The sequence below is a fragment of the Cardiocondyla obscurior genome, linkage group LG01, assembly GCF_019399895.1.
Source record: "Cardiocondyla obscurior isolate alpha-2009 linkage group LG01, Cobs3.1, whole genome shotgun sequence".
Lineage (NCBI taxonomy): Eukaryota > Metazoa > Arthropoda > Insecta > Hymenoptera > Formicidae > Cardiocondyla > Cardiocondyla obscurior.
This window is the reverse complement of record NC_091864.1, coordinates 930,534-951,138: the sequence shown is the minus strand read 5'-3', so window position 1 is coordinate 951,138 and position 20,605 is coordinate 930,534. Positions and strand designations below refer to the sequence as shown.

General features: G+C 43.3%; 2 protein-coding genes across 13 annotated transcripts in view; one reads left to right on the top strand and one right to left on the bottom strand.

Moving 5' to 3' along the window:
* The window catches only part of Dlg1 (discs large 1), a 298,681-nt gene that overhangs the window by 42,176 nt on the left and 235,900 nt on the right, over positions 1-20,605 (bottom strand). For 10 of the 11 annotated variants that reach the window (XM_070654229.1, XM_070654254.1, XM_070654221.1 and 7 more), the window contains 4 exons: positions 16,088-16,363; positions 13,704-13,916; positions 11,568-11,730; positions 10,160-10,298 (listed from right to left, as the gene is read on the bottom strand). In XM_070654229.1, the coding sequence (XP_070510330.1) occupies positions 10,160-10,298; positions 11,568-11,730; positions 13,704-13,916; positions 16,088-16,363 (791 nt within the window). The remainder of the gene's footprint in view (positions 1-10,159; positions 10,299-11,567; positions 11,731-13,703; positions 13,917-16,087; positions 16,364-20,605) is intronic. The other variant, XM_070654195.1, reaches the window with a different exon arrangement.
* LOC139101431 (uncharacterized) overlaps positions 1-20,605 on the top strand; it is a 146,627-nt gene that overhangs the window by 23,166 nt on the left and 102,856 nt on the right. The window contains exon 3 of one of the 2 annotated variants that reach the window (XR_011545548.1): positions 16,992-17,035. The exons of the other annotated variant lie outside the window; for it this stretch is intronic. The gene's annotated coding sequence lies outside the window, so the exon portion shown is untranslated. The remainder of the gene's footprint in view (positions 1-16,991; positions 17,036-20,605) is intronic. 2 annotated transcript variants of the gene reach the window in all.

Sequence of the window (20,605 nt, the reverse complement as noted above, 5' to 3'; positions counted from 1 at the left end):
TCGTTTGAATTATCAGCCGGTCGATAATTCAAACGCAATCCAAACACCGAGATTTCATGGCAAGAATTTAGTTTGACGAGAGGGAGAGAGAACGGTATTATCAAAAACTTTATCGGGGTGCTCGCATTCTTGTCGCATTGCGACGTGCGTCGAGGAATCCAGATTTTCAAGAGAAATTAAAAAAATAAAAAGAAATGTCTAAAAAAATAATAATTAAAAGACCCGTTATTTCCGCGTTGGAACGTTTTTATATAATTTATACTATTAATAGCAATTCGATTTTGGTATCGGAGAAATATCCAGGTAATAATATAATATTAAAAAATAATAAACCTCTATTACGTGAGAAAGAGAGAGAGAGAGAGAGAGAAAAAAGTAAAATTAATCTAGACAGAAACAACCGTTTAAATACGGCGTGAGTTCATCGAGAGCTCGAGAGAACAGTTCCGCTTGTCGGTTTCTTGCGTAGATTTTATTGTATTTTGTAGTATCGAGAGAAAATCGCTAGGGTTAACGACGGTCGAGCAATTAGAAAAGGATCAATCTGGCGCGACGGCCGCGTAGGATTGAAGACTTTCTACTCCGTTTCCGTTATAGCGTAACGGGATCGTTGTGCTCTGCCACGCTGCCGGCCACCGTCCCGATCTTATGTATGTCCGCGTACGTATATCGACAGCGATAGGATGCCGGCAACCGCAAATGACGGTGACAACGAGAACGACGACAGCGAGCCTGCGATTTCTAACGCGAAACGCAAACGGTAAAGCACGTATAATATGGCATTCCGTCACGTCCCTCGAGAAACGCCTAACGAAAGCACGTACCCGCTTGATTTCCCTCTACAACTGTACAATTGTTACTTATACACGTGTTCGCGAACCCTCAAACCAAAAACCGCAGAAGATAATAATAGAAAAGTTAAATAAAAATTAATTAAATAAAATAATTAGGTTATTAAAATTTTAGATAACTGCTTTTTTTTCTTCTCATTTTTTTTTGGAATATATTTTAATATAAATATAAAAACTTTGCATTTTTTTTATTTTTTATTTTTTTTTTAAGTAAAAAGATCAATATTCAGCAAGAATTCCTCCTCATTTTTCATAAATCGCATACATGTTTTGCATTGCGGCATTTTTGGATTGACATTTTCGCAAGGAATTTATCGCAATCTCGAAGAATAGAAAATACTTTATCGATAACTTTTCGTTATAATACTGCATTATACTTCAAAAATTCGGTGGAGGTTTTTATTTTTTTATTTTTTTTTTTTACATTGAAGAACGTAACATCACGGTTTTCTCGTTACTTGACTGAAGTTTCCTTTCCCATCGTTGGAATGTGAAAATTTATGCCATTCAAATTGAGAATACGTGATTTCATCGAATGAGTCATTACCGGATATTTGGAATTAGTCCTTGTTAATGATTATTCGACTCTCGTCCTTTCATCGAATTATGATACTATCGGATTTCGATTATTCTCAACGAATCCAATATTAAAACAGCCTCTGATTATTATATTGATAACATTTAGCTTTTATCGCACTGAAATTTAAACTAAGAATTTTAACTAACTTATAAATTTTAATTACATCGGTCAATCGAATACATTTAGCTTAATGAAACATGTTTAAACAAAACCGATTAATCGTTAATATAATTGTATCTGATTTACGTTTGTCATTACTTGTCTGACACATCCGCGAATGTAACGCGGATTTGCGGAAGTAGCGGTGAATCAGTAAACGAGTGAGTCATTCATAAGTTATTAGTGGGCTCGGTGAGAATCATTACTCGTCATAATTCTCCCGATAAAGTTCGACAAATACGATCTCTGCATTTAAATATCTGTATTTATAATCTGATAAAATACCTTAGTTATCCGCGCAGTACGTCATTTACCAATACTAATTCGGTGAAACGTCCGTATGTGAACGGGATCCGTCTTAACCGTATTTAAAATTTTAATTTATATTGAAATTAAAAATTTCTTAATCCGGAGGAGAATCGTGAATAAAATCGCGGTGCGGTAATTAAAAAGTATCCGGCGGCGCGCGCGAAATACAGGTCGACGGGAACGCAACGGGACAGCGTTTGTTAGACGGCCGGCGCTTTGAGGCTTATTGTTCGCTGGTGGAGCACCTCGCCTATCGCGGTATCGCGCGTCCCAGAAGCGCGTCCCGATCTCCGTATGCACTTGGTGGCACAGTTCGGTACAATGCCGCCGAGCATTAATCGCATAACTGGCGACGTGGTTGCGCAACCGTCCTTCCCACCACATTGTTACCCGCGTATGCACGTAAGCACGCACGAACGCAGACGCGCCGCATCGGGAGATGCGATCGCTTTGACGTAACGATCCCGGCCGCCTTGCCGATCTGCGGCTGCAGCCGTCTCTCGTTACCGCGCGACGCTAATGACTCGCTCTCGCGCGCGAGAATTATGACGTTTCGTCGGGCGCATTACGTAAATTTGCGACGTCACGCGATTGATACGTCGTCGCAGTACTCCCATTATGCCGCGCGGTAATTCCGCATCGCGAAATCCACCCCCGGGGAGAATTTCTGCCCGTCAAAGGTAAATCGGGTAAGCACTTTCCGATCTATACGCTCACGTGCGTTTATTGTGCACGTGTGCACTCGTCGTAATTTACAGTTACCGACGCAAAGAAGTTTCGAAGAATTGTGGAGAAATAATTAAGAACACGTAAAAAAAAATTTATAAATATATTTCATATAAAAAATAAATTGCGATTTACATCGAAGTCTTTCGTAATAAGCTCGCAAAGTAATTTCATTTATATCGATCCGCCTTCGCTGACTCGACCGGCGGATTTTGCACAAAACGCGCGTTATCGACGCGATACCCCCGCCGCTTGATCTGTCCATCAATCAGTTGTCCATCGCTACTTAACAATCTCGTTTTCCACAACGTCGGTGCGCGCCCAGGAGATTCATCATCTCCGGGCAAACTTCGGCGACATTCGCGTCCCGGTCGAAACGCAGCCTTCCCTACCGTCCCTGCGACCGCCGCAAGATTGACAAATCTGGACTTAGAGTTTACCGAGTCGATTAATTCGCCAACGTGCCGAGTCGCCGGCGGCAACTAACAACAGATATTATTCAACGGTAACCGGATCACCAAGCATTCGCCGAATCTCGGCGACTACCGCGTATCCGGCGCGAGTTTCGAGTTCGGCTCGAGGGATAGCACACCCCAACATGCGCGGGATAGGCCGGCTCCGACTGTCGCATCCAACGGACACTAGGAACGTTAGTAAACTTACTTAATGAACGTACAAGGTTCGTCGGCCGAGAGAGCGACTTGAGAAGCGTTGGCTTGACGCGCGCTTTTGGGCGAAATCCGCCGTCAGATTTCGCCAACTTGGCTCTGGTTTCCCCGGCGGTGTCCTCAAAAGGATCTTTTGAGCATTCGCGACGAACTCGTCTAACGCGATTCCGCGCTCGCTCGGATGTGCTGTAACTTCTCGCGTGTCGAGGATGTGTACTAGCGCTGGAAGTTAGGGGTCGACTTTGCGTGACAGCGGGTTGCAGGCGCGGTAAACGCTGACTGCGAAAAACGTACGAACGACAGCGCGGAATTGTTGAATAAAAATACGATGAAATAAGTAAAGAAAAATCGAGATAATTTTATCGTGTTCTATCAATTAAATATTAAAAAAAAATTAATTCCCTGAAACGATACCTTTTCTTTCATTCAATTTAGAACCGAACTGTTTCATTAATATTACAAAGTACACTAGTGAAAAGTGTTTAACACGGTAATCGTGTAATGATGGGAGGAAAAAAGGGATAAGATTGAAAACATTCGTGTAGACGGAAAAAAAACCCGGTTAAATCTCTCTCTCAAATTACGGAAGGGAAGTCCAGTAAGAGTTCATTTCACGTGTCTTCGAGATAAGATCAATAGGTCGACCGGTCAGCGGTAAAAAATGATTCGGATATCGTAACGATTCGACCTCAAGAAGCCATTAATCACGTTTCTTAAAGGGCCTCGAAGGGCAAGGGCCAGATTATCTCGCCCCAATTTCATCTCGCGGGCGTGACAGCGAGACGCTTTTGATTAATTCGCAATGTCTACACTTCGCGACGAAAGGACGGCCATTAATAACGCCGACCACTTGTTTTCTCTTGAAGCTTTTGCGCCGCAATTGCGCCCACGTCCCCGTGTGCACGAAATTTCCGGAAAAAGAACGGCGGACTTACCCGTGCGCTTCGTCGGAAGATTTAATTACGAGTTTTTTCGCGAAGCTGACGGGGGGGGGGGATCTCATCCATCCGGGAAAGGGGGAACAAAAAGAACATATCGAAACAATGCGACAGGATACTAGTCCTACCGAAGGTCGGCTTTAACGGGGAGGTGAGGCGAAAGGATATTATACACTAAAAAATTTATTTCTACAAATAAAAATTGCACAAACTTTATTATTAATCGTGAAAAAAAAAATTTTTTTTTATCGGAAGTTGTAAGTATCGAACGAAGGTTGAACGTGCAGCTTTCGGGTTTGAGCAGCAAGTTTAATCGACTCCCGGAATCCGTTTCGCTTCGGTTTTAGCTCCGCTATGACACATTTCATTTTACTTTTGAATTCCACCCCGGTCCCTATTTCCGCTCTGTCTTCGTTTGATATCGAGTTTGATGATCGACTTCGCTGCCAGCGACGGACGTCGGGATCCTACCGCGCAACTTCCCTAAAACGTGCTCTTGTGCATTGCGAAATTAATGCGGAAATTTTACCGTGACGCGCGACAGCGCGAGTTTCAACGAGAAAAAAAATTTCAATCCGTCGAAAGAAACTGAATTTCCTCGCGATACGCTCTCTCCGACTTTTTTTCTCGCAAAGCATCGATATCTTTATTTATTTTTACGTTTTTACATTCTCATATAAAATGTTTCTCGGGTGTAAATTAGACAATCAAAAATCAAGAAACGTCGCTTCTATCCCATTATTTCTTCTTTCACCGAAGTTTTCCTTCCCTCGCACAGGTGGTAGATGAAATATGTATCATTTAACTGAAAATCTTCATTTTCCAACGTGGAAAAATGACGTAGGGCCGATACCGCGCTGACTCGGCGTTGATATCGATGATATGCGAGATCTTGTCGGTCCGCGAAAATGAACGCCGCTAAACGACGCCAACATCATACAGTGCGATCGAGAAATTTTCTCTCCTCTCTGTCGACGGCGTGGTCTGCCGGCGTCGCGACGACGTCGGGGACGGCTGAGCCAGCGTTATCGCGTCGCTCGCCGTCGCCGCCGTCGAAAGACTTATTGGTCTGCGGATCCAGCGAGTTTGCACCGACGTCCGCCGGTTACGAGTCATTTCTGCACGGGCGCTCCCGGTCGCGGCAGCTCGTTAACCACCCCAGCAGCCAGATTGCGGGAAACGATCGCTTCAGCGAAACTCGCGAAAAATCGCGCCCACCAAAATCGTCGACTGTAAAGTCAAGCGCGGGATATAGACGTCACTTCCTTTCCGCACGTATCGTGAAAAATACTTGTAACTTTTAAAATGCACGGCCATCTAATACTTTATTCGCAAAATTGACTTTTGTTCTTCATTAATATATCACTTCTATTTACGCGGGCGTTTTATATGAAAAAGTTGAGAACGGAATATAATTGAAATGTACGACGCTCCACTTTTGTAACGCAGCCGGAGGAGGAAAAAGTTTCAGTTTTCTTAGGCGAACCGTTTAATTCCGAGGAGCGTTTATCGTTTAAATTTCTACGAATTAAATGTGTCTCGTAATGCCACGTTTCCTAGACAACGGCTCTCTGGGGATCGTGCCACAACAAACGATACATTATACAGAACGGTCCGGAATTGGGTCGTGGACTGTAAATTAAACAAACTGTGTAAATGCACCCGTTATGCGGTAGCTGGCGCATATTTCGCTGCAGATGGCACGATTCAAAGGCTCATGGCATTGTGCGTAACACGGCAACAGATTTATTTTACAAATGAGAACAGTTTACCGCAAAAGAGGCTTAAATAAATTTTGACCCACTGATCTGACCGTAAAAAATAATGTCGTATTAACTTCACTACGAAAAATCTAAAGTATCTGCGAATTAAAATACACAAAGATATAAAAATAAAAGACAGAGAATTTCTCTTCGTCGGGCTCCACAAATTAGAAGTAGAAAATATTCAGTTTTTCGAAAACACGTGCAGGTAGTCGTGAACGAAAATAGTGCGACAAGAAAATTTGCAAAAATTCAGGAAGTCCCGCGAACAATGCAACAATTCACGACGTCATGTCCGCGAAGAAGCGGAGAACAGGTAAAAAAGAAAGGGAAAAATTCGAGGGGACTTCCCGGGAAGCTCGTGAAAAATTCTCGGTTAGTACAGCCATCCCGCCAAATAATATGGGATCATCTCACCCCAGGGAATCCATTATTCTTCGATGCAAAAGCCGCCGCGCATCTCCGGAAACCGTTCACTGTGCGCGAAAGCATCCTTAATTCCCAAAAATTACGGGAACCCATTGTAATGTTAAAACGTCCATAAAGTTAAGAGAAGATTTTACATGTCGCATTGTTTCAATTCAACGTTATATTACACGATAAAATAATATTTATATTTTAGCAAAACATATAAAAAATCTTACAAAAAAAAAACTTGGTTCATATCAAACAAAGCGGAGTAGAATAAAAATTTTACAAAGTACTACTGTTACAAAATTAGAAAAATATAAAAACAAAGGAATAGATGGAAAAATATGGAAAACGCAGAAAAAAAAAAATTATATATGTATATATAAAAATTTAAAAACTAAAATTGATAAAAATTACTCTAAATAATAAAACCGTAAAGCGTTATGTTAACCAAAATTTAAAATACTTAAATAAAAATTATACAAGTGTCAGAGAATTACAGATAAAAAATATCTCTTTAATGTTTAATGCGTATTAAAATTATCCCCGAGAACAATAATTCATTTTTTCATTAAAAAGGCGCACCTAATTCGCGAAGCTTTCGCCTAGTTGATATTTCCGGTTGAATATGAAATTCTCGAGCAAATTTTTCGCGACATCTTTCTCGCACCTAGAACACCATTGTTCACGAGTTGCGCGGTGGGCTTTCTAGCTCTGGACCGGACATCTCCGGTCCGGACGTCCGACGGGACAAGAGCCGCAGAAGAAATTAAATTTGCCCCGTCACACACGCGGATGCGACACAATGAGCAGGATAAAGAAATTCTACGGTGACCATGAAAAGCTACCGAGCAAAGCGCTCGTGACGAGTCACAGCACATCGCGTACTCGGGACGTGTCACAAAATAAAAATGTTACGATAATTTTAAAAAGTAAAGTGACGAAGGGTTTTTCTTTCTTTAAAGCTCTTCAAAGGAAGTCGGGCAGATTTAGAAAGTTACGGAAACCTATTTACGGTCATTAAAACATTAAACGTACGGTGGGGAAAAAAAAGAAACCAAAAAAAAAAACTACATATAATTTTTAAGAAGTCAAATAATTTTAACTACGCGGTTTATCAATTTTATCTTAAGTTGATTTTTTGCTGTGTACAATAGTTCGTTCGTTAACTGCTTAATTACGCGAAATTCCGCAATAAATTTTTTTTTCGTGGCGTAAAGAGCGAACACTCGCGACGACTAGGACTCGGTATTTGGCAAAGACGCGGCGGGACGCATTCGGATCGATGCAGAGAGGATGCTGCTGCATCACGTAAGCGAGATTGGTCGGATCTGGTAGCTCGTTCGTGACCCGGGCCAGCTGTAACCTTGGCCCGTATTTCGGGGATGCAGCTGCGGTGCGCGTGGCGCTACATGTACACCCGAATGTACCCACCCGCATGCATACACGATGGCGAATTACACTGCCACCAGGGAGTGGCATCGCGCTAATTATGATCCCGTTCGCGCCGGCTCAGTCGTAAATAATGAAAAATTTAGGAGATCTAGCGTATCCCGAGTCAAATTAAAAGTAAAATAAAAAAATAAAAAAAGACTCATAAAATTAGTTCTTTAAGCCGCGAGGATCTATCGTCGTCTTCGGAAACGCGTGACTATATGCGACACGACGAATATAACGGAACTCTGGCTATCGATAAATTACGTTGAAGCTTTCACGATGTATTTATGACCCGTGCGACAGGATGTACAGGGCGTCCTCGGACATGCTCGAGTAATTAAAAACGCACATTTGCGGACGTGTCGCGAGCATCCGTCGCGATACGTAGCGCTGCGTAACAAAAATGCATCTGCGTTTTGCGACGAGGTCGGCGTGGATATCGACGAGATGTGTTCGACGAGTCACGAGAGCGAAAAAAAAAAAAAAGGCGAACAAGAAGTTCGCTCGGCGAGAAGTTTTCGAACCGCAACGCGTACACGTCAAACGAAGCCGCGGAAAACAAAGACGAGTTCGCCAATCAACGTTCGGAATTGTTCCAATCAAACGAGATAAAAATTACAGTCAGCCGAGCGCGAGCGAGCTTTGTTTCTTTCCCGTGATATTTCCCTGTTCGGTGTGCGGCACGCGAATTGTTTTTTCATGACGCGAGGTGTGATGTCTCTCGCGTAAAATTTACCTCGAGATAACAGACTGACTCGGGTAGTAGGATCTTTTTTTTTTCTTTTTCTCTTTTCGACGGTGGAATATTGATTAAATTCAATTAACGCGCGGGTCCAGAGCGCGTTTGCCGCAAATTTTAATTAGTAAGCAATTATTAAATTGCATAATCGTGTATATCGGGAGAAATAAAAATTTGCTTATCAGTAGTAGTGATTATACATATATCAATTGATTGCGCATTATACAACTATGTACCATTTGATAATTTTATTACGGCTTAGTACTCTTAGGATATTATTCGAAGGAGATTAAAATGTCGTCGTCAGCGATCGAATAAACGAACCACGGTCGGGGTTCGTCGCAAAGCCTTCTTTAATAATCATTAATAGATAATAAGCAAAAAAGAGGGAGAGGAACGAAGTGCTGAATGAGATTCAAATTCAGAGAGTAACGCGAGTAGAGTCTATATGCGGCTCGGGAAACTGAATAAATGGACAGAACGGTGCACAGGTGCGCGAAACTTTTGCGGCTGCTGGCTGCCTTAATGAAATATTCCATTCATGGTAATGTTTAACTGCGGAATGACTTCCGGCAGTCCGGATAGTAGTCGAGAGCACGATTAATTGCTCCTCACGCGTCATTTAAAAATCTTGTTCCTTTAATTGAAAGTAAATTTTCTCCGTCAACATATGCGGAACAAAAAGACTTAAAAAAAAAAGTCGGCGCCGGAGAGAAAACAAAAAAAAAATATTTAAAACGCGAGGGAGGATTTTATGAGATAATTCGACATCGATCTAAACTCGCTTCCGTTGCGTTTAATCCGCCATTCCGCTCGCGCGATGTTCAGCGGCGACCTTAACCCGAACAGTCCCGGGAACACGGGAGCCTCGCTGGCGTTCGAGAAGGGTTAACAACGAACGGACAGGTCAATAGGAGGAGCCGAACTGGCGTGAGTAAGCCTCGAGCAGAGGTACATAATGTGTCCGGACCAATCCCACCTCCGTGGCGTAGTCGGGCCAATTCGATAAGCCCTTAATCCATCGGCAATTAGCTCGTGCGCGCCGGGTCCCTACCGCAAGCTCTTCACCCTTCGCCGATTCGCGTTGTCCGTTCGGCCCTTCGGAAACACACCCGGCCGATACAGCGTATTCGTTTCGCTCGGTTTACTTTCGAAATTAACACCGCGCCTCGCGCAAGTGATCAACGGGTCGATAAACCGCCGAGAACGCGAGATAAACGGCTCGCTTCTTCGGCGCTTTTACGTTTCTTTTTTTTTCCTTTTTTTTTTTTTTCTGAATTCCCGAACTTTGTTGTTGCCGAGAGAGCCAGCGTATAAAGCGAGATGCCTCTCGTATAACGCGGCATTAAACGAAATCACGTACGAGTGTACGAACGAATTGCGAAAAAGGGGGTAAGCTCGGTGCATCTCGAAAGTCTCAGACGTGAGCTGGCGAGCGGTGTTTTACGTTCGCGGGAGAGGAACCGTGTCGGTGATGCCGCGCCGCAATTTTCCTAAAAGGACTGGATGCTGGCCGAAAGCTGGCACGAATCGCGCGGGCGGCCTCGTAAAAAATAATAAGAAACGAGATAAACTCACCGTGAGACGTCCTCTTGCGAGACTGCCCGTGGTATCCCGCTACCGTGCAGAGCAAGAGAAGACGCGTGACGCGATTCTTGCGAGTATGGTGCAGCTACGGTGTTGTTCTCCATCGCGGATACGGATCCATTTTGCTTGCCTGTCGAATAAAAAAAATTAGGGACGTGAATTCTAATCACAACTGCTTTTTTTTTTTTATACATATACACATTTGCGTGAGTGTAAAATTTATTATTTAGGTACCAATAGTTTTAATATTAATTGAAGGAAAAGTTTTATAGTCCAAGCTGAATGCTCGAGTTATTAATAATAATTATTAGTCTTACTAAGAAATAAAATTTATTATTACGTGAGATTGAATTGCGCGACAATTTTTTTTTTCATGTATCTTCTCGTACGAAAAATAGCGTATCATAAAAAGTAGAGATAGTACATCGCAACAGAAAATAGCGGTCTCGATCTGGAGCAGACTTGTTTATTCGCGTCGAGGTGGCTTCTCCGAGAAACTCTCGGCTGCGCTTGGAGATTAAAGCAAATATTCGGATAATCCCGCGGGGCACCGATATGCCGTGGCATTAAAGGGGCAATTTGAATTCAGTCGGCATGAAACCGCTGCCGGTCGAGTCCGCTTTTTCACGTACGAAGACGGACGAAAACGCTTGTAGTATTAAGCCGTTACTTTTTTCACGCTGCTTTTGGGCAAAAAAAATAAATATGAAAGTATTGCGGGTGGGATACAATCGTAATACAAAGCTCGATATATTTTGAATACCCCCAGAAGCGGTTTATCAACTTACACGCGAAGGGAAACATCGCCGTTTTGTAATAATAATCGACTTTTCTCTACTCTCGTCGAATTTACGGGCAAGTATTAAAAATAAATTCGTTTATTCGCGAACGAGACCAAAGAGAGACCGTCTATATCGTTTTTTTTTATTTTTTTTATTTTGCAACATGTAATTTTAACGTCGCGCCCTCGAGATCTTCTCAATCGGATACTTTCGACGCGCGTTGCGCTGTATTCGTAACATACACGATAAATGGGACGGGAAGATGAGACCACTCGTGTGCGTTCCAGGGTGAGTTTTACGAGCTCCGTTTTACGAGACTGATGAATAAGTTACGGGCCAATCGTCGAGAAAAATCCGGCCGGTGGGGAAGAATCCGCGGATCAAAAATTCATTTCCGCACTTCTCGACGCGCGGAAATCGCCGCGATTCGTCCACATTTATTTCCAGCCGGCGCGGCGTAGAAAGAGAGAGAGAGAGAGAAGCAGTTGATTTAAATTTCAATACGTCGCGCAGAAGACTCTGAATAATTAATAGGACGCCGTAATTATTATAATCGATCGAGATCTCGCGGTGGAAAAGTGCCGGCGAGAAATACGGCTAGGCGTTTGACGACTTACGTGGTTGAGGCGAGAGAGAATTGTTCGTCGCTATCGGAGGAGGAGGCGGAGGGATGGTTCCACTTTCCGTCTTGGAAACTAGAAGTACGACGCGGTCTTGGGTCGCTTTCAGGGTCGCCACTGCCTCTTCGTGTGTCACATTCTCCAGATTTTTATCGCCCTGCTGAAACCAATATTTGTCTTTCTTCGATCACACACTTAACGCCGACTCGCCGACGATCGGAGATAATTATTGGAGCACTGCCAAAGTGCCTCTTTCCTCGCAAACAATAATTTAACGTATCGTCAATGATGTATGCTAAATGAGCTTTTAGAAAACTCGCATAAAGCCCGTATCGCGATATCTCAAACAAGATACAAATGGTAGAAAAGAAAGATATACAATTTTTACGATTATGTTCGGCATTCGCATTAAATTCTTGCACGTTTTATTCATCTCTCAAATATTACTTTTTGGGGAAGATTTCCCCCTTGCCTTCCTGTTTATCAACCAATATTTATCGCTTTTGAAACGAGAGGCCATTTCTGAAACACGAACTTGGCATAGAAACACTCGGCGCGCACAAACGACCCGATCACGATGTCACGAGCCTCCGATAATTGATTTTCCCCATTCAATTTCCCCTGTCAAGCGGAATTTCCTGCTGTCTCCTTCCGTTCCCTCCTTTGTTGGTCTACCGCGATTGTTTTCCTCGAAGCACTAAGAGGCAATCGGTCGCGATTATTATCAAGCAGACGAGCATTGAAAGACCGGCGCGGAAACTATAGCGGAGCATCCCAGTGGCTCCTTAATCTGCTCCTGAATATTCGCGTTAATTTAAATAAATTAAACAATGACTATAATACATACTAAATTTAACAGAGTTTAATCATCCAACGTGTCGCAATAAGAAATTGAAATAAAATATTAATATGCCGCGATTATTATAATTTTATTTTTCTTTATTTTAATATTATTATAGCAATGCACAAAATTTTAATATAATTTAATATAACGTAAATATTGCCGAGAGAAAGAAAATTAAGAAAAAAGCTAACGTCCAACGCAATAGGAAATGCTGAAAAAGTTCACTCGCAGGCGCATAAAAATATACGAACAAATAAAATACGGCGGCGGATATGGGAAAAGAAAATGATAGGAAAGCGTAGTGGAAACAGCAGAAAGAGGCTGCAAAGGCCAATAATATTAAGAATACATACCGGCTTACCAAGCGTCTTTTTAGCACTGGTAAAGCGGCAGCGCGCACAAGAAATAAAGAACGAGACCTGTTCATCAGCATAGACGAGCAATTGAATAAATGGTAGGAAGTTCCGTAGAAGACTCATCAGTAAAAATCCAGACTTTGTGCGTATATAAATAAAAAAATAACTCCGCTAAAAGTCAACATCCACCCTCTCAGCATTAACAAAATAAAATAGGCCATTAACAAATTAAAAACTCGCAAGTTAAGGGGGAGAGGGACGTAATTAATGTGCTCCCGTACTACTCAAAATGACGAGAACCTTTAAAGCTCTTTATTTCGTACCGATATAAATATGAGAAATAGGATTTATCTTGAATAAATGGCAAGAGGGACTTATTGCTTTCAAATCAGCCTTTTGCTCTCTTCAAGGGTTTATAAAGAAAATTTATCGTAACTGTAACTAATTATTGTATAATGAAAATATACAATAGGGAAACGACAAATCGAGACTCAATTAAATTTTCGGCGTAGAAATTTACTTGCAATCAGTTGTTCGCGACGGTGTCTCGGAACTTTCTTGCGCCTACGTTTTGTTCTCCCGCGAAGTAATTATCGATCGTACGGTAATTAGTTTCGGGCGCGCGTAAGCCCCAAGTTTTCGGGAGTAATTATAAAACTCCGAAACGATTCTCTTCTCCGCTTGAAAGTTCCTCCGGCGTGGCTGTTACCTCGTTCTTTTACGGCGATATGCATTTTTTTGCACTCACGAAGCGAAGAACGCTCCTACTCTTGCTTCAAACTATATTCAAAATTTCTTTAGAGTAACGGTATAATATATTATAATGCCGCGAAAGGAGCGAGGAAAAAAAAAAATAATTATTATCTCCGTCGATCATCGGGCCGATATTTTGACGAAGCCGCCACGCGAAATGCGAGCGGTACGTTTACTTACCAAAGCGTTTCTGACGGCCACCAATTTATCGCCGACGACGAGGCGGCCGTCCACCTGCGCGGCCCCACCGTCCATGATTTTGGTTACGTAGATCCCATTGTCACCAGGTATATGTTGATTGCCGATACCACCGGCGATGCTGAAGCCAAGACCCTTGTTACCCTTGATCAGCTCGATCTCCATCAGCTGCGTGTGTTTCCGTCGGCGTACATACTGAAAATCGATGCGCGAACATGACGTTAATTGAGCGTAGGTCGAGGCCGGGAAGGGGGTGGAGGGTGGCAGACAGGTCGGTTAATGAGTAAATTCAGGGAAATTCGAATTTTAAGCTATAGCTGCGCTCTCGTCTCGAAAAGAAAAAAAAAAAATGTTAAAAAGAAAGAAGCGCCATCGCGCTATTTCATTTCCGGTATAACAATGAATCTTTACGTAATTAAATGCCCGCTCGATAGCTGATCGGAGAGATATATCCGCTTTCAAACTACTCTCGTTTGCTCGGTGAGATTTATAAAGTGGATTTGTTCCTGTTCGGCGCCGTTGTTCTTAAAAGCTCGTTTATATCGCCGCGAAGGTAGTACGTTGTTAATTAAACTCCGCGGGGGAAAAACATTGGCAAACGTTTCGATTGGTAATTGATACGTTTTATCATGACGTAAACATTTAAAATATTTATCGTAATTGAAAGATGCAGGAAATACCTTTGCCTACGTTTTATTTATGATTATTGATTCTATGACGCTTGAAATAATTATATAAAAATATGAATAATTTAATTTGTAACAAACTGTTATACGCGCATCAATTAATTTTTGATTACGCAAACATTTCTAAATTGTGTTAATTCGGGAAATGTAATTATATCAGAACATAACGATCCGTTTGTCGGGCAAAAATTCACGTTTGACGCAGTAATTTACTCGATCTCGAATTAAATTTAATTGCGAGTCATCCGGGAATCGAGATTGCAAATCAAATTTGCTTACGACGGTCGTATCCCTGTCCTAAAGATGCGTTTACGCGCAACGAGAGGTAGTTGCGACTTTATGTCGGAATAATATCCAGAATGGTCCGGCAGTAAACGCTTTTATGCCTTCGTTTCAGCGTCTTTTAGCCTAGGGAAGTTCATAATACCGCGAATGTCGGGTTGCAAGATTTCTCAAGTGGTTGAAAAATTTTCGACAGCTAGAAGACATTTCTAAAATAATTTACGATCGATATCTCTGATTTTTACATCGAACCTTCGGCCTCTTTTCGTAGAAAAAAAAAAAGAAAAAAAAAGAGAATCCCAAGCGTATTGCCGTGGCTCCTTTTTTTTTTTTTGAGGGGTGACATTAACGTATATCGAGAGGCATGTAACAAACGATCCCATCGAAACTTTCCCTCGTCCCTTGGCGATTCCGGCCGGCTGCAGGAATCTCGAAAGGCCCGCGTGAGTGATCGTCGCTTCGGGACTTTTCTCAGGCGTAAGCCGACGATATTCGACGCGTTTTTATGACAGATATAGAATCCAGGAAAAGCCGTCAATCCCGCGGAACTTTCCGGGACTTGAAATGACTTCGTAAAATTGAAAAAATCGCGGGGACTCCGAAAACGAGGCCGAGATTCGGTGCGGGCAACGTGACGATGGACGGCGCGTGATAAACGTTGATAAGGCCTGAACAGATACGCGAAATATTGTGGCTTTCTTTTATTCGGCGAATCGAAATCCATGCGTTCAAGAAATATTAATAATGTACCGAGAGCGCGATATTACTTGATAGTAGTTAATTAAGCACTCGGTTAGGCACTATCAGTAGGTATGGCCGAGAACTTGAATATGTATAATATACGCGGGACAAGTTTAACAGTAGAAAGCATACGCATTACAGCATTTGCAATTCAATTATTCCCGACGCATTTGTCGCGCAATTAAATCTGCGCACTTGAGATGTGCATATGATATGGCGCGCAATCGCGGTAACAATGTGCGCCACTGCACGTCGCGTACTATTCAATTAAATTCGGATTTGACATTTGCATACGTCAGTTTACGTCGCGCTGTGCGCGGCATCTTTAACGCGTCGTTTAGCCCTGAATTGTTAATTACATCGCTCTTAATATTTTTATCTACACCTCATTGCTCGTAGACGGATAAAAATTTCAACAATTAATTGTCGCGTTATTATTTTTTTTTATAATTGCTTTTCCAAGCACATGCGGTTTATGTCGAGCTGTCTCTCGTTACCGAACTTGTGAGGGCTCGCAAGGGTTCGCCGATGCGACAAAGCGATCCACCGCGATAGAAACAAGTAACTTGTGTGCACACCCGTATCGGTGCACTGAGGTCGAAGGGAGGAAGGAAGGGAGGGAGGGAGGGGAGGAAAAGGTCGGAGAGTGAAGCTTACCAGTTTGACGGTGTTACCGGCCCGCTTGAGCGCGTCTACGGCAGCCGCATGCGGTACGTCGACAACGGACACGTCGTTCACCTGCAGTATCGTGTCGTTGACACGCAGTCGGCCATCCGCGGACGCGGCACCACCCGGTATGAGCTTGGTGATGTAAATGGCGGTATCGTTGCCGTAATGGGGATTGTCCGTGCCGCCGGCGATGCTGAAGCCCAGTCCCGCCCCGCCTCGCTCCAAAATGATATCCTCGTAGTCCCACTCATCGTCGCCGTTCACCTGAAAGCACAAGCGCGAACACATAGTATCACTCTCTATTTTTTTTTGCAACTATCTTTATTACTGTATCAACGCGATATGCTAGTTCGAGCAAGAATTGTTTTCAACCCTGTTAAAAAAATTTTTTTTTTTAACACGGTGGAAAATTAGCAAAGGCGAAAGAGCCGAGAGTCACTTAAAGAGGTAACGCGGAAACTGTATAACTTAGATCTCGGAAGGAACCCCGCGTTGGTTCGCGAAAAAGGGCAGAACTCTTTCGAGAGTCAAGGGTTAATAACGGCGTTGTACGCGATGAGGTAAAACCCGCAATTTAATTGCGCGAGAGACTTAAAGGGTCCGCATGCCAGAGGAGGGTTAAGCGGTTAATTGATTTCGAGACCTCACGTGAGAGCGGATTAGGTCGTAGTTCGATCGATGGCAGTCAGTTACACGGAGACAAAAGCAGCGTCGTACGTTGCACACAGCGCGATGAGAAACGTCAGATAAATGCAAAAGGCGTTGACAAAAAAAAAATAAAACACTAATAAAATCTTTATTAAAAAAAAACTTTTACCTTTTTTTTTTTTATTAATTTTATTAAGTAATATACTGGCATGTCTACATTAATATTTTCCATTTTATGTTACAGTTATCGGCAGAACTCTATAACTCCGCTGGACTTCATGCAGATTGGTAAGTCGCATAATTTTCTTTTTTCTCGTAGTTTGTATAAAAAAAAAATCTCTTAAAAAATAACGCGCAATATCTCAGTGCTTTGAGTGATTGAAGCTCAACAAGCGATATGGAGTCTGACAATTCAAGGTCTTGATAATAATTATTTATTAATTAATTTCATGCAAATTTTATCTCGTTATAAGTTTCCGACGCACGTGGAAAATTCTGAGAGGCGTGGCGTTCGGTTAGCAAAGAAGTTCGTTGCCGTAACTCGAGCGTGCTAAAAGACCGTCATCGTCCAATTAACTTTAGGCAACGCTGACGCGCGACACCGTTTTAATATTCTACAATAACGGCGGGATTCATTAAATAAGATCGCTCGCGTCAGAATCGACTGCCGTCACATTTTTACATCGCGTTCGAAAAGCGTGGATAAATAAAAAAAAAAGAACTCCCTGCTTGTATTCATTTGCGAGGAATTATCGTTTCAAAGCGCTTTCTTTCGCGCAGAGAAAATTACAGTTGACTTTTATACTACAGTGTCTGCGTTACAAAATCGCACACACAAGCTACTCGCATCAGCGGCGGAGAAAAACCTTGCGCACTTGTACGATTAATGTGATTTCCGGACGATTGTACGCCTAATGAAATCGCGTGAATTTCCTTTAGAAGGGCAACCCGCCAAAGGTCCTTTACGTGCGCCATCGTGCAATGCAATTACGCATAATCCGTTGGAGTGCAAAACCATTTTAATCGGATCAAAAGCCAGCTAAGCCGTAGGATAATATGCTAGAGACACGTTACCGCAGTACGACGCATTGCGTATCCCCCCGGATGCATCGGTGAGTTACATTCGCATCTGGGTGCGCGATTAAGCGAGACGCTTTGAGCCAAATGACGCGGATTAATAAGTTTATCCTAAACGTCGTGACCGAGGAACGTTGCGATCGATCGCCGCGCGATCGACATTATTAATCTCCTTTTATCTCTCAAAACGCAGCCGCGCATTATCTCGGCCGCGAATACTCTTCGCCGATCGCGCTTGAACTTCCAGCGAAGCACGTCGTAAATTTTAATAATTAAATAATATTTAATTAGGGTGGGTGTTGGAAGTTGTATCACGCTTGACGTAACGTATAGGATTGAAGACTGATACGCACGGTGGCCGATCATCGTTGCAATTACCCATCCGCGTAAATGCCATTCCGATCGTTGCAGCGCAGAGATGATGCGGAAGGCGAAAGGATTCAGACCTCCGCATTCTCTCTCCGCCTTTCTCTCTTCCGTCCCCTTTCTCTCTCTCTCCCTCGCACGCGCGCACATACATCCGTAAATCGGAATGCACCTCTGGATACATTCCGATCCGCTTGCACCGGCCGCGCGTATCGAGACAATCGACAAATTTGACGCACGCAATGCGATACCCTATGCATGCTGCGGCGATTGCGAATTAATCGCCTCGGAATTATGCTATTCTGTGAAACCCACCCTCCACCTTCGCGCACGTCGAAACTCTACGCAACGATCCCCCACCCTCCCGCGACAGCAACAAACCGTGCATTCGTCAACGATCGCCGGTACGAGAAGGGCGGCTCGTCAACGATGCGCCGCGGCGAGAATTAGCCGGCGATTAGCAACGAAATTATACGGCGGCACTAATTAATCGTATAAAGCGAGGAGAACGACCGGACGCGGGGATCTGCACTTTCGTGCATCGCACTGCGCGCTTATTCGACCTATTTGATGACTCGTTACCACCGTCGATTGGCGGGATCCTCTTGTTTCACGTTGCTGCATTTAGTAATTCAGATCAATTGAAACATAGTTATCTGTGATCCGGTATCATTAATCCTTTCCCTCGTGAGTTAAAAATTCATGATACATATACAAAACTGACTTAGTTTTCATGGATTTTATGATATAAAATCGCGCGTCCTTTTATTATTTTACATTGCTCTCTAAGATCTAATTAAAAAAAAAAAAATGTTAATATAAATTCTGTTCTATAATTAAAAGAATTAAAGAATAAAACAGTTCCGTTTTGAATTATAGAATCACACCTTCGCTTTCGAGTAACCGCGTTGCCGAAAACTGAGATAACGATAAACGAGCGCGATGCGGAATTAGGGTTTACAGTCGTCATTAATCATATTTGGACGTCCGGGCTAAGCGCGCCGTAATTTAGATCGAGTCATTTTCGCTAATTACCATTTTTCGGGACCGGTTGACCACGCTAGCAGTTATCGATCTGCGTTACGAGACAACGTAACTTTTCGATGCCATCAGAAATTGTCAACGCTGTGCGATAATTTGCAAGACGCACTTCCGTGCCGTTTAATCTGATAGCACGAGGCGACAAATGTCCGCCGAATAATTGTAGCAACACACGGATGAACCCCACTAATGTTCGACTTACTATTAGCAACGGATACATTTACATATTTTACGTAATTCACGTTGACCACTAACTGCGTCGTTTGTACATCGCGTGCGGCAATGACTTTTGCGTCTTATCGCGGCGTTACATAAATTCACACTGTATTTTACGCGACGTACGTGCGCCGATAGACAACACTTGACGACGTCGATACCGCGAATGTCACGTTTTTAGAAATAAATTCGGAGGATTTCCATTTTAGAGAGAAACCTGTCGCGCGATAGAAACACTTGCACATTTTTCGCGCGATTTAATAATTTTCTAAAAATAATAATTACGTTCATAATAAGGAGGGAAAAAAAACTGTAAATTAACGATCACTCTTATTATTATTGCAAATTAAGACTTGTAGTTATATAGCGACATCGACGAACGAGCGAACACGAGATCGACGACACTCCGCGACACTTGCAACGCGATGCGATCGAAGTCGGACTAGTAAGCGAGCACGCGGTTCGGTTTTCACGATTGCGGGAGCGGTGCGGCGGCCGCAGCGGGGAAACGCGAAACCGCGGCCTCCCGTCGTAACGGGGCAGCGATAGATAGCGGTCGAGGAGTAGCGTTACCAATTCATCTCTCGGTCATATCTCGCGCGCGCGGAACGTTACTCGTTCGCGGACTGTCGCGCGAGCCGCGCCAGTCATCGCTATTATAATATCGGGTGGAGCGCATGCTTTGCTGCCGGCTATTTCCGACTGCCTGTGAAAATAAACGCCCGGCACGCGCCCGCCGCGGATCGCACGGCCCGCTACCGAAATTAACCAGTCGACCGGCACACGGTGCAGAATTTGATCGATGGCCCAACGTTTATTGCGCGCGTCGTTCGTTGACCGCTCGCGGCTTTGCGCGTCTTTATAATTAGGCTTGCCGAGATTAACGCCGGTAAAATAGGCCCTGCCCCGCGAAATTCGCCAAAATAGCACGCGCCACTTGTATCGCTTTCTCTCGTTCTCTTTCTCTCTTCCTTTCGTTCGTGAAACGATATTTTTAACCATCGCGAGAGTGACGTGATCGCGAAGGGCCACATAGTTCGGAAACTTGGCTCGGCACGTCGTCATCGTGGCCGCGTGTTTTGAATTAACATTTCACCGTGTCCAAACCCATCTATGTACTCGTGTCGGTCTCTTTGTCGGCTCCGCGGCGGATAAAGA